Source organism: Anarhichas minor, unplaced genomic scaffold (assembly GCF_050575085.1).
Source record: "Anarhichas minor isolate MPS153535 unplaced genomic scaffold, ASM5057508v1 ptg000067l, whole genome shotgun sequence".
Lineage (NCBI taxonomy): Eukaryota > Metazoa > Chordata > Actinopteri > Perciformes > Anarhichadidae > Anarhichas > Anarhichas minor.
Window position 1 is genome coordinate 827,524 of NW_027466513.1, and position 14,472 is coordinate 841,995.

At 43.2% G+C, this 14,472-nt stretch overlaps 2 protein-coding genes across 3 annotated transcripts in view; both read right to left on the reverse strand.

The window, feature by feature from the left end:
• Positions 1-981: 981 nt before the first annotated feature.
• rxfp3.3a1 (relaxin family peptide receptor 3.3a1) lies at positions 982-2,511 on the reverse strand. The gene has a single exon (XM_076078615.1). The coding sequence runs from the start codon at positions 2,045-2,047 to the stop codon at positions 1,061-1,063; it is 987 nt and encodes a 328-aa protein (XP_075934730.1). The 5' UTR covers positions 2,048-2,511; the 3' UTR covers positions 982-1,060.
• A 3,708-nt stretch (positions 2,512-6,219) lies between these two features.
• The window catches only part of LOC142934177 (E3 SUMO-protein ligase PIAS1-like), a 37,623-nt gene continuing 29,370 nt past the window's right edge, over positions 6,220-14,472 (reverse strand). Inside the window, exons 5-13 of one of the 2 annotated variants that reach the window (XM_076078612.1) lie at positions 14,148-14,282; positions 12,471-12,576; positions 11,960-12,033; positions 11,521-11,681; positions 10,593-10,726; positions 10,012-10,237; positions 8,670-8,809; positions 8,223-8,263; positions 6,220-7,190 (exon numbers count right to left, since the gene is read on the reverse strand). In XM_076078612.1, the coding sequence (XP_075934727.1) occupies positions 6,831-7,190; positions 8,223-8,263; positions 8,670-8,809; positions 10,012-10,237; positions 10,593-10,726; positions 11,521-11,681; positions 11,960-12,033; positions 12,471-12,576; positions 14,148-14,282 (1,377 nt within the window). In that variant the 3' untranslated portion in view covers positions 6,220-6,830. Of the gene's footprint in view, positions 7,191-7,210; positions 7,355-8,222; positions 8,264-8,669; positions 8,810-10,011; positions 10,238-10,592; positions 10,727-11,520; positions 11,682-11,959; positions 12,034-12,470; positions 12,577-14,147; positions 14,283-14,472 lie in introns of those variants that run through there. The other variant, XM_076078614.1, reaches the window with a different exon arrangement.

The window sequence follows — 14,472 nt, forward strand, 5'->3', positions numbered from 1 at the left end:
ATTTGGTTGTACTCAACCCTCTCTTTTTCTTTTCTGGTTGCCAAAACCAAGATGGCGACGGCCAAAAACCAAGATGGCAATTGCCCGAATGCCAAACTTGAGGCTTCAAAACGTCAGTCAACAAACCAATGGGTGACATAGCTGTCGTGAAGTTACCTAATTGGTTTGTGGACTGCAGTCATGAAGCCTCGAGTTCAGCATTTTGGCCATCGCCATCTTAGATTTTAGCTGCAATTTACTAAATGAACATCACGCTGTATTGAAGAAGACTTGAAACTAGCAATTGAGACCATACACTCATATTTACATTGTTACTAGTGAGACGTAGGATCATTTTCTGATAGACTTCTATAAAATCTGACTACTCTTTGCAACCAGAGGAATCGCCCCCTGCTGGTCAGGAGAAATAATGCAAGTTGAAGTCACTTTCGCATTGGCTTCTCTTTTCAGAACAGGAGGTTGCCGCTTGTGTAAGAAGTGGAAACTGACACCGTCCGTGACACGTGCAAAACTCACGCTAGAGGGGTACAAGAGCTTTAGTCTAAGACTCAGTAGGCTGTCTGAGGAGTTGGAAGTGAGTATGTGTGTTGGTAAATATCCTCTGGTTCAGAAGAGGTGAAGTTTGCATCCACGATTGTCTTGTAAACACACTTATCGCACACTGGTTTCATTATTTTCAAAGACATTCACAGATGGATGTTGAAAGCGGTTTCACCTGTTCAACTTCAATGCAAGCTGTTGTTAATTATAATTTTCAATTACGCACTCACTTCGACTGACTAGAGACACACCACTCATAGTGGATATTTAAAAGCAATGCCACAGTGGACATCCAAGTGTAATACTTAAACACAAAATTAGCACTTCCTATGCGTAAAGCTATATAAAAAAGCCACATTACGCGCAGGCCTTTAAAAACAAGAAGCGCGGATGAAAGTTACATTATTCCATAAGCGGAATGGAGTAAATACTCCTCATGATTCTTTCGCCGTGCGCACTCCGTGCGTCTTGGTTACTGTTTGTCAATTCGTTAAATCATTCACAGAGGTCCAAAAAAACCTCATCCTCTGTGTATCAGACTCCTCAGTTTATTCCTGAACTCCTTCCTCATGAGGCAGTAAATAATCGGGTTCAGACAGCTGTTGGTGTGAGCCATACAGACGGTCAGAGGGAACACATACGTGTGGACTATGTAATAAGCTTTGTCCCAGTTTGCGACGTTCAGTTTGACCAGTACACTCCACAAGGTGATGGCCTGGTTCGGCATCCAGCACAGGAAGAAGGACAACACGACGATGGTGATAGCTTTTGTAACTTTGGATCTCCGTTTGGGGTTGTCTGTTTTCATACTCCGATTGCTGATGAAACGCAGCAGCATGATGTAGCTGATGGACACGATGAACATTGGCAAAACAAAACCTACAAGCATTTTCTGTATGTGATAAAGTGCCAACCAGTACTGCCCACCTGGAAACCTCAGCAAACAGAGCTTTTCTCCGGTTACGTTGCTGACAGTTGAGAAAATCGTCGTCGGCGCAGTCGCCAGAGACGCCAGTGTCCAAATTATTGCGCAGGTCCATTTGGCGGAACAGGACTTTCGCGCGGTTCTGTTTTTCAGAGCCGAGACGACTGACCAGTAGCGGGTCACACTCATGGCAGTGAGAAAAAACACGCTGGCGTACATGTTCATCACGGTGACCGAGAGGATGATTTTGCACATGGCGTCTCCAAACGGCCAGCTGAAGTCCAGCACGGTGTCCACGGCCCAGAAGGGCAGAGTGAGCACGAACTGGAGGTCCGTCACCGCCAAGTTGAGCACAAAGAAGTTCACCGTGGACTTCTTCCTCTCTTGTTTGACCCTGATGAAGAAGAGGACCAGCACGTTGCCCACCAGACCCGCAGCGCAGACAACACAATAAACAAGGCAGATGAGGAACCTCAGAATCGGGGTCCCGTCCGCCGTCACGTCGATGTCCTCCAGGTTGCTGAAGTAGTCAACCTCAACTAGTGAACTGTTCAAACAAACGCTCTCATTTTCCTCATTCATAATGTCAGCAGCTCACGGACACTTCTATATTCAAGATAAATCAAATCTATCTGTCCAAGTAGAGCTGGATCTTGGAGTGACACATTAGTACATGATGCCAGCCCAACTCCTCCATCTGTATCCACCCCCACCCTCCTGTGGTGCTGTGCCCCCTTCTGCTGCCAGCTCCGACAGGAATGGCGGGGTTGAGGTGTCTATTGGCGAACATTAGGTTTGACGCGTCCATCTGTCTCGTGCGTAACGCAGTCTCCTCGTTGCACGAGGCTTCCCCATCACTTTTAATCAAAAGTTAAACATCTTCATTCATTATTTTATATCTTTATATTATATATAGCTCGTGTCAGAGCCAGGAAGGCAACGGCTGGGGTCAACAAAGAGTGCGTAATTGGTTTTGTGCCATCGCAGCAAGGGACATGTTGATGAAACTGTCTCTCTGCTGCCACCCAGTGTTCACTTCTAGGTTTAACAGGCAGTTTAAAATTGCATTTGACAGAAAACATTTTCCTCCAGAAAGGATAAATCCCATCGTTTAAAAATGAGGGAAAACACAAAGAAATAACAGAATGCATTTTATTACATCTAAAATGTTCTACATAAACAGATAACATTCAATAAGTAAACAATTTCTTCAATGCAGGTAATAAATATTTTTTTTTTCACTTGGTATATTTGTACAAACTTACAAGGGTCTACTGTACACCGCCCTCTCCTCGCCCTCCTCGAAAAGCCTTGTTATGATTTTTCTCGGATTGGAGCCGTGAAACAGAACCTGTGAATGTTTTAAGGCAGTGAGTGCAGATATCGACTTAAGTCTGACGCTGAGATCATTTCTGCTGCGTAAGACTCATATTGGCCACAGTCCCTTTTCTTAATAATAGAACAGCTGTCATTTTTCTAAAAAATATATAAATTAATTTATTCTCTCGCTCTGAATTGACACACAAAAAGCATACAAACGGACATCAAACACCGAACGTTTGGATCTGAACTTTCGGGCTTCCATACGGACACAACATACACACGGTTGACTTTTCCCTTTTAGCTACGGCGAGACGTCATGACAACCAAAGAGTTGAGCTGCTCGGCACCGTTTTGAAAACACCTTTCCGAGTAAGTACAAATAATAGTGGCCTTATTCCCAGTGTCCTCACACCAGCAAACACATAAGCTGCTGAGAAAAATGCTCCATAGATACTGCGTGAATGTGTCGGAGAGGGATTGAGATGGCAACAGCCCTGTGCTTATCCATCATTGCCGGCAATCTGATATTTTATAACAACAAAAAACCAAATCCCCCTGCTCAATAATGACGGTTTCTCCCCCAGATATCCAACAACTGTGCACCACAGGAGGGAGCTGTGCCCACTTGACGCTATGAAACAATTCGGCAATCCCATAGAGACCCCCAGTGTGTGGAGCACTTCAACAGAAACACAGTCAACACGGTCTGGACTCTCACTTCATGTGCGTATATCTGCTGCACCGTGAGGAAAGAAGAAGTTTAAATAAATGAAATTGTGATCTAATGAACTGTGACCACCTTGTCAGGCGTCCAAATACTGGTGATTATTACTCAAACTACCATGATGGTAGGCTCAACATCTTCAGTGTGAGAAGTTTGCATAACTCTTCATAACAAAAGGTACAAACACACATGCTTTACTAATGCATGAGTCATGATGATTCGATGCATGAATCGACCCAGGGTGTGTTATGAATTATGTGATGAGTTAACGCTTAATGAATATTCCGTCAATGAACTCAAAGTTACTTCATACATTAATTCATATGCCCTGAATTAGCTGGAATCCAGTTACATACAGTAGCATCACTGGTCTGTGAAAAACCCGTGCAGCTCCAAATCTACCATATCTTTACTCCAACTCGTTTCATGAGCAAAGAAAAACTCTGTGCTCATGCATGTTCCGCTAATTAAGAGGCTTCTTTAGCGTGATAAATAGGAGATTTCTATGAACCCATGAAGGTAACATTTGGATACACGGTTTACTTTGGACAGGGATGAAAGGATATTTTGGACCCATGCATTTAATCAGCCTCTCTGAAAGCAGAACAGTCGCTGTTCTGATAGAATAATCGATGCTAACGTCAGGATGCTAACATGCTGATGTTTATCAGGTATAATGTTTACCGTCTAAGTTCAGCATGTTAACCTGTGCTAATCAGCACTAAACACCAAGTAAAGCGCAACACTTTGACCTGATGGTAGCACTGAAGGAGTCAGAGGATCACCAAAGTCAGTTGGATTCATCCTCTGGGAACAATGAATGTCTGTACAAAGTTTCACCGTAATTCCTCCAATAGATGTTGAGATATTTAAGTCTGGACCAAAGTGGGTGGAGCAACCGGCCTGAACTGATCTGACAACAATACTGGAGATTATTTCTGACAAAAGGTTTGATAAAACAAAAAAAAAACAGCTTCATATTTCTATATCAATACTGCTATTTTTCTATGTCACTGGATTCTAGCTAATTCATAATGACATCATCATGAGTCATGCACGATAAACATGTGCTTTGTGTCCTTATTATCCTTATTATATGTTACGCATGTCAGCTCCCAAGAAAATACACAGAGGCCTTTCTACGACCAATAACTAAACCGTACCGACAAACAAAAATAATAAAATACATATTAAATAAAAAAAATTCAACAGCTCCCGAGTGACAGTGACTTACACGCTCATCCATGGAAATTAATAATGATTTGTAAAAATATAATATATAGAAATAAGAATACAAAATAAATAAAATACTGCACAACATAGGAAATACACAAGACTGTCTCCGGTTCAGTGTGAGAGCCGGAGGTTTGTTCCCAGGAAAAATAAATAAAATAAAAGATGTCAAGAGAGAGCGAGGGCGGGAGGGAGGGGGGTGTGGGGGTCATTTTGGGTGAGTTGAAGGACAGGACAGGATGTCAGGTGATGCTGTCAGAGGCGATTATCTCATGGTGGTGGAGATAATTAGACTTTAAAGTGAACTGAACTGCCTCGGACGTCTGGGAGTGGATAATTGAGGAGGAACTGGAAAGACGGGAAAGTTTCAAGGACACCCAGACAGGAAGGAGGGGGGGGGGGGGGGGGGGGGGACCAGGTCGACTGTATGTCACTGGTAATGTGACCGCTACAACCTCTATTAATAACTGAAACAAAATGTCCACTCTTAAAATTCTACGATACATTCATGAGCGATCTCTGCGTTTTCAGCAGACTCGCGGGACTCCTCCTCGCTTTGACACTTGTGCATCGCACACCGACGAACTCTCAGGGTTTGTTGAATTACAGACGGCTCATGTATTTTTTTTAACCCAGCTGGCTTTGTGCCCAGTCCAAGTTGGCATGCTGAGATCTCCCTCTTTCACACTCCTTCCATGCTTTTCCACAAGCAGTTTCCCCAAAGATAAACTCCCTAGATAACCTCTACGCCGTCAAAGATATCGGTCACAAGTCAAGTCTTCAACAGAGGGTGACCGTTTAAGACATTCCTTTGAGTTTGACCACTCAAACATCCCAAACACACTGTAAAAGCATGCACACAAACAGGCACTAGTTTAAACTTGGTCACATGCCGTGGTCTCTTCTACAACAGCTTGACCGCCATCACGTTTTCCCTTTGTCGAGCAAGAAAACGGTGAAACTGAAGGAAATTTAAAGAGTCTGAATAACGACCAGCTGAAATGGAAGAAGTGGAAACACTGTGGCACACAGATTCAACTGCACTCTGATTATTGTGTGACTTTTCAAAGGTACCGTATCTTATTTTTGGCATTGTGCAAAAAAAAGAAGAAGAAGGAAACAAAAACAAACTCTTCCAGCTCAGAACTGTAAATTGGCAGCTATAAATAGTCTAAAAGTCTCCATTTCTAAATGCTGTACGCCGGCAGAGTCTCTGTGAGGAGTGAGAATGAAGAACCAGAAATGGCTAATTTCCACCGACACACTCCCCACAGCATTAACCTGAAGGTAGAAGGGAATACATATATATAAACTGTATATATATATATATTTATAACTGTTTAAATATACATAACTTAAAAGCATAATAAAATTATTAGTACATGAATAAACTGTAAATTCAGTGTTCTTGTCGTTGGACAGAGAAATAATACATCATGAATTTAAAAATGAACTCGAGCACGTGAGAAAGAGAAAGAATTGAAGTATATATTGTAGAGATGCAAATAAAACGACATGTAAGCAGAATAAAAGAGAAGAGAAACAAGAGGCATATGTTTAAGCTTTTGTGAGAAACAACCTCAGTCCTCCACTTACAAACAGCGATTGAAGCAGCTCACTCGACTGAAAATGTCCCGATTCAACATACAAAAGTAAAAGAGGAAAATATATTTTGTTCTCTGTACACGGTGCCACTCCTCGTTTTTGTAAAAAAAGAGCCTTCCTCCTTTGTGTTTTTTTTGCTCAGGTAGCGTCTTTGCTGTTCGTGCCGGGTTGGTACCAGTATCGCAGTCACCGCGGGTTCACATGCTGGACAGGTTTCTGATCTGAAGTCAGTATACAAACAGAATGTCCACCGCTGACCCGTCTAAGTGATGACTCTGTACTGTTCTCAGGTCAGGCCTGAACCCACTCCTAATATTAGTGCTCTTCTTGAGGCCGTCTCGTCATTACGACTCCACAATCGTTCTGAGTTAGAGGACTTGGGGGCCAGTCTAGTTTCTGGATCAAAACGTTACCCTGCAGTCAAAGAGTTTGTCACTGGATCGCAGCTGGACCCAAAGTGTAGTCTTGACCCTTCTGGAGTCAGTCCAACGATATAACGTCGGGTATCCCGCCGTAAATAGCTGCCACCGCTGCTTCGGCGCTGCTCCGGCTGGCCACCACCCCGGGGTGTGTGTGTGAGGAGTGTGAGGAGTGCGAGGACGAGTGCGTGGAGTGAGTGTCGCGGAGGCTGCTGGACGACACCAGGCTGCTGCTGCTGCCCGAGTTGCTCGCCCCGTTGGTCGGCGCCGTCAGCGAAGCGGCCGAGGAGGCTCCCGATTGGTCGAGGAACAGCTGGGAGGAGGAGGAGGAGGTGCTGTAGGGCAGGAAGCGGTTGAGAAGCAGCTCGTGGTCGTCTGAGGCTGAAGCGGCGGCCGCAGCTGCCATCACCATGTTGTAATGCTGATGTGGCAGAAACACAAGAGAGGAGGAAGTGTTGAGTTCACATTTAGAGGCTGCGGAAGTTACCGAGACAAAAAGAAGCTCCTCACTGGCCGAGTTTGGACAAACTCTTGAAGTCAAGTCTGTGTTTTTAGTTGAAGAGTAGTTCACGAATCAATCATGCACTAAAAGTGAAAAAATAAATAAAACATTAATGAACTTTTAAAAGCATATTATGATGGAGTCCGAGGTAATTAGATTCTACTCAGCTCACTAATGGTGAATTACAAAAATGTTATTCATCAAACCAAAAGTTTGCTGTTCAGACCCAAATTAGTTTGACAGTTCATTAAGAGTACATTAAATACTCACCAACTGCTATAATTAAGTAAATAAATCTGATCTCTACTGGGTAAAACTGATACGATATGTAGAATTACTTTGTCGAAGATTTGTTCAATCAGCTGGAAACAAAACAACGATTACACTGCCAACATGAGGACGGTGTTTAAAGGGGAAAAGCTGATGTTCTCTGCGTCTCCGCTGTAAAATCTGTTGTTCTTTCTGCATTCAGTGACGTCGTCGGAGGCAAAGAGGAACCACAGAGTGCTACTTTAGTTCTTGTTCTCTTCGCTTGTATTGCAAACTAGTTACGTTAGGTACAGCGGAAACGGCATCCCAAAATATGAGTGCAAAGCATGTTATGATGTAATTTACAATGTATGTTTTGGCTGACTCAGACGGAGAGAGACCGCTCGAGGCTGCAGCTGCAGAGGGGACGATGGAGCCGGGTTGGACCGTCCAGAATCTGAGCTGACGGAGGACTTTGCTCAAATAGCATTTTAACACAAATATGTGTTTAGTATTTGACTCTGCATGAGGGATCTTTGCTTACGGCAGAGAGGCAGTTTGTCATCAAGCATGCTTTGTTTGTTTGTTTGGTGAGCACAAGTATATTTGGTTACTCGTAGAGTCAGAGCCGTTTTATTATTTTAAAATGAACCACGGTCACAGGCTTCAAGGACTTCACTGAAAACTAAACTGTTGACGTACCTGATGATTGTCGCCTTGAAGAAAAGAGAAGAAGTTCAACTCTGGAAATCAAGCACAGGACGAGTCAATGGAGAATATCGACACAAAATCTGTATCACAGACGCAAATACATAATGTGTTTTAAAGTTAACGGCATTAGACCTTTTATAGAAAACAAAATAATAAGTTAAATATCTCCAGGAGATCATTAATACAGTCATTTAGAAAACATCTTTTTCACACTCTATGACTTTATTACTTATTGTTTATCTGCTTGCTTCGACTCTTTATGAAGTCACTAACTCTTATGGCTATATCCGTACATTCAATAATAATGTCATCATTGTATATATAGAATTCGGGATGAGGAGAGTTGGCTTGGCTGCATACTATTATTGTAAAGATGTTAATATGGACTTGTGCGTTTAAAGGTCCTATTAAATCATCTCCGCGTGCGTTTGTCTTTACCCGACAGGTCGTTGGGTGTGTGGTAGTAGGGTCTGTAGTCCTGGATGAGTGGGGGGACAGGAGGGATGTAGCTGGTGTCCACGGCTGGCATGCTGGGTGTGCGGCTCACAGGAGAGGCCTGGTGGTGCAGGTTCAACACTCTGAAGGCAGACACAAAGGAAGAGGTTCAGAGACGAGGAGTTAAAGAGGACGCTTCATCTATAATTAGGCTTTTATTTCATGTCCTATTTATTTGGTAAGTCACAGGGGCGTGCTGTCTCCTCCTCTGACCTCGAAACACAAACCTCTGAACAACAACAGGATTCATTAAAGTCAAATGAAGCAGCACACGTTCTAACACAGATGCACATAATGCATTTGTCTTAAAACGTAGCTGTTAAGAGCTTCAGAGAGCCTTTCTTGCAACAATATCCCTCGTGTTGTTTGAAGGCAGAATGAGGATTTGTCGGTTCCGGGTTGTAAACACAACGATCGAGGTTGGCACTAACTCCCCAGTATCAGCGACACACGGTTAGGGTGCACGCCAAGCTGCAAATGTGCTTACGATCTGACACCTGGTCGCTACAAGGTTGACCCCCAGCAATGTCCCAAACGAGGCAAAATGACAAGAAAAAAGAAGATACAGGCAGAGGGCAGGGTCTCCGTGCATACAGACACCGTCACACACATCTAGTGGGTCATAAGTGACGAATGAGACGGATCACTTTTAAATCTAAACATTTATTTTAGGAAAATCCTGCTCATTCTGCCTTTAACATAGAAACACAGGACTCAGCCAGATAACGTGACGATCATGTAAGTTTACGTTAGACTCTCTGATATTTATGTATACAAGCTTGAACCTTCTCCTCAAATGAACCATTTTCTAACATTTAGGCCAGATGAAAATAGCTCCCCCCGTTCCACATCTCTATCAAGTCTGTTTGTTAGCTGAGTTACCAATCCTTCCTGATCCTGAGAGAACAGTCAAGCATCAAACTGTCTTGAGATTGTATATACATGTGGAATCACGATTGGCTTAACTTTAACCCTCTGTTTTGACACTTGTGTGCAAAAAAACAAAAAAATTTCAAACCCATTTTCTAGATCTATACATCCAATTTAAAGGAATTAAGTCTTCCTCAGTCAGCACTCTCTGCTTTCTTCGGTGAGAGCTGTAGATGTGAAATGGTAAAAGAAACTTGTGTGTCGAGTGCAAAACTCATGAATAATTTAACATCTAGACACATAACTAACTAGCCGTCTGAGCAGCTAAAAGGAGCCCCGTGACCACATTTAATGAAAGACAAAACAGAATGTGGAGATGAAATCAGACGGTCTTGGGTGGGTTTGTGTGTCTGACCCTTTGTTGATGATGGGCGGCGAGGTCGGTGACATAGAGGGACACGCTCTTTGGGGCAGAGGAGGCAGCGGCGGCGGCTGCGGCGAATCCTGTCCTTCGTCGTCTGAGGAGCTGTCCAGCGTCAAGTCGATCACCTCCACCATCTTGCTATTGCTGCTGTCGCTGCCACCGTGGCTGGACGACGAGGAGCTCAGCTGATCTGAGCCTGCAGACGTCCGACATGAACCTGCAGAGCAGCGACAAAATATCAGTTGGTGTTTCTGAGGCTGCAGAGTAAAAATCAAAGCGATGCTGAATACCGTGCGTGTGCTAAAATGCACACATACAAATTTGCCCTTCTCTCATATGATATACAGTTTGTTACCAAGAAGACAAGCACTTTGCTCAGTAGCATCATGATGGATGCCTCAACAAATTAAAACTGACAACGCATAAACAAAGACTTCTTACCACGTCTCTGTAATCCTATTTTAATTACTTCTAAGCTTCTCTCGCTGCCTTCATATAGAGCTTCATATAGACGCAGCCTTTCTGTTTCCTACCCTCCCTGCTCCCCTCTCACCCCTCATAACATGTCTCACCATCCAGTCCGTTATAGGACGCAGAGGAGACCTCTTGCACTTCCCTCTTGGACCTCATGGGGGCCCAGCTGCCATCCTCCTTAAACTGGATCTCATCACAGTCCATGCAGCTGTTGAGGATCTCCACGAAAAGCCTGAGAACAAACAAACACGTCATAGACGAATCCATCCCAAGAAAATGTACACACACACACACACACACACACACACACACACACACACACACACACACACACACACACACACACACACACACACACACACACACACACACACACACACACACACACACACACACACACACACACACACACTTTAATCAAAAGCTGAGTGTAGTGGAAAAGACCTTCCACTTCTAAAGACAAGAAATCTACTCTAAACAGGCTTACGTGAACACTGTGATTCAGTGAATACCTCAATCTTCTTATATTATAGTCAGTGAGTGAGTGTTTTGAACATACTGAACATCAATAACAGAAAAATGGATTCTGCTGTAAGGGTGCTTTGAAAAGCTGTAACGAATAAGTTTCCAAACTGACTGTACGTGTAGCTGCTGTCCTCCATAAAGAGCCTTCAAGCCTACAGGATGCTAATGAGAGGGATCTTCAACCCTTTGAAAGGCCTCACATTATGATTTCAATGAATCATATAAACAAGTTGATCAACTGATTCTGTGAAGCTCTAGATTTTGAGATGAGTGTACATAAATCACGATTTATGAGTGCAGTATTTCCTTTCAAAAGACACAAACTCTGTGGAGACTTTAGTCATGAGTAAACGCAGTAGTAAAAGTATTAGTCAATATGAGTAAAAGTTGATCTGTAGCGTAGCATTAAGTCAAGCCTGGCGCTGTCTTACCAGCACCTCTAAAGCTAACAATTTAACCCATTATACACCCTGTGCACCATTTCCTGACAGGTCACCTTACCCGTCGATGATGAGGTGCTCATAGGGGGCCTTCTTGTCACAGACAGGACACACCCAGGTGGGCTTCTTCTCGTTCATCTGAATGTACAGTGTGGCGTCAAAGCACTGCAGGTGGGAGCACGTCAGCGCCCGGCATGGGATCATCAGCCGCATCTTCCCCAGCTGTACACACATGAAGAGGGGGACACACACACACACACACACACACAGTGAGGATGAAGGACGTACGGGATGCATAAATGTCACAAACATGCCAAACCCACATGGAAAAGGTGCACGACAGGGGTTGAGAAGACAATTTGACAGATCGTGTACACAACCCGAAGTAAAGGTCATGTGGGCATGTTGAGGCACATGCAAAGAAAAGAATGGACGGACACGTCTTGGCATGACTGAATTTCTTAACACTGGCTTGAATTCATAAAGAGCAGGCTGTTTACCGGGCAGAGCAGCGACACTCGAAGGCTGGTCGTGGCTATTTCACTGTCTGGGTCTGCTGTTAGCTTCTCTTTGACTGCAGAAGAGAAGTAAAACACACACACACGAGTGAGAAACAAACAGGAGACATGCTCAGTTTCTCAATTCAGACTGCAACTTCTTTAAGTGTTTCACGCAAGTGTTTAAGAGCTCCTCATGCTGTGTGAGGCTGACCGAGTCCCCTCCGCACCTGAATCTTCTTATATCACTTCCCGTACAGTAGAAAACACATGCACATAGACAATTGATGCATTCAATATACACTTAATGAAAAAAAAAAAAAAGAATGCATATTGCACCACACTGTCCTTAACTGTACATACATAGGCCAGCTAATATGCGAGTAGGATTCATAAAGCCGACACAGACACAGTTATCTTCAAAGGGAGTTGGGATGCAGCGTTAAGACAATATCGGCCCTGATATTGATCCGGCATGCTGGATCAGTGGTTCTCAGAGGTGGCCCGTTCTTACTGAGGGCTCTGGAGTGGTCCGGGTTTCTGATGCCTTTTGCTCGTAGTCTCTGTAACAACACTGTGGACGACTGCTGCTTCACCAAGTACACTGCCATGGAGTAACTCTGTGGACACACATGAATACGTACAACGATGAATAATGTGCAAACCGATACTTTGAATCTCACCTGGTGACTGTTTTTGTGAAGTTCTGGGCCAGTTGCAGAGAATGTCCATGAACAGTGTTACTCAAGGAAACTTCAGCAGGCAATATGTTTAAATATGATGTAATGTTAAGTCAATCTTACTACTCTGAGGCAAATGTGTGTTCAGCCATGTGTGAAGACGCACCGAGGGAAGGAAGAATTTGAGGCCAGTATGTACTTCTGCTGTGAGATGTTTTCTTCACTGCCCTCTACGGCCACTCAACTAAATATAACTCGGCATATGAGATCATGTACGCTACACTGTATAAAATATACTTTTTAAAAGTCAAATGAACAGATTGATTTGGTCTAAATAAGGTGATTTTGTTATTTACTGTAATCCGCCTTCACTCAGCCTGTATTTTGACCATACAGGGTGATATGTTTGGACTTTCCCTGACGTTTTGGTTACCATCCAGTATTTTTTCTAAAAATAAAAAAAAACGTCATACAAAAATAATCCCTCTCGATCTTCACTTATGACCCACTACAAGTGCGTGGCGGTGTCTGTATCTGCCCTCTGCCTGTATTTACTGCCCCCATGCATGCACAAGCACGCATCCAAGAGGAAACTACAAAAATAGTGGAAACGATACCCAAAACACACAGATATAGGGAAGTGTAACGCCAAGCGGAAAAAAGCTCGCTCCAAAACAAGAGTGAATCTGGGGTTGGCTTTCAGTTTCGCTGCTGTGTGTGATGCTGCAGGTGGTGCACCGGTCTGTGTTCTGGTAACAGCAGTCAGGGGACGTCTGCTTCTAGTGTCCTGCATCGTATGCATTTAATGTTTTCCTACTCTGCTCCACCCTTTAATGCTGTTTGGGCTGTAAGAATCCCACTTCAAACTGCTTCTCACACACATGCATGTGATGAACACACACACAAGTATTGTAGGCAGTGATGTTGTATAAAATGGAAGTCGGCTTTAAGTCTACATTCATTTCAAACTAAACTGTTTTCTGTTCTGTCACGTTTGTAAAATGTTCTTGTTGTGGCGGTGTGTCAGTCTCATCCATTTAAACACAATAACTCAAGATGGGATCAAAACATTTGCAGCCACTTGTTGTATAAATTGGCATATTAATTATAACAATGATTTTCAAAAATATTATATAAAGATGAGTAAGTGCAGACAGAAGTGTGCATGAAAGTAAGTCATATATTAATTATTGTCTCGCATAATTGGATAGATTTGATTAAAGATGATAAACTGGGCTGCAAATACATATTTGTGCAATTAATAATTCATTAAACATTAAATCTTACATGACAAACACTATATCATAGCCATCATAACTCATTAAAGCCTGACGTGATATTTACAAATCTATTCTGTCTCAATCAACATAATCAGTTTAGAAGGACAAGAAAGCATTTGAGAGGCTTTCATCAGCAAATGTTTGGTAACATCACTTGATGACTTTATTACTTATCAAAACATTGATTACCAAAGAGCCCCTTGTTAGAAACTGTGACACTTTGGTTCTTACCCTTCCGATCTCAGAGGTCCACGACACCACAATGGTATTGGGGACAGTGGTGGACAATCTGACCAGTGAGGTAATGTTGATGGGCCGGCTGGGCCGCTTGGGCTCTACGCCGTTTTTGGTTGGAGGAAGATAACCCTAGATGTCCGACATGAATATTAGAGGGGAAAAGGAACGAAAATTAGCCTTTTTGTTGTGAATATTATAAAGTTAAATTCAAATGAAAATGACACGAGGGACGAGGCAGAAAAGGTTGAACAAGTGAACTCTTCAGATCCAGTTTAACAAAAAGACGCCACGTTCATCTGATTAATGTGGAGCCCTTTAC

Excerpts from the sequence above, each read along its gene's own strand:
- rxfp3.3a1 (XM_076078615.1), bottom strand. The coding sequence starts at position 2,047 with ATGAATGAGGAAAATGAGAGCGTTTGTTTGAACAGTTCACTAGTTGAG.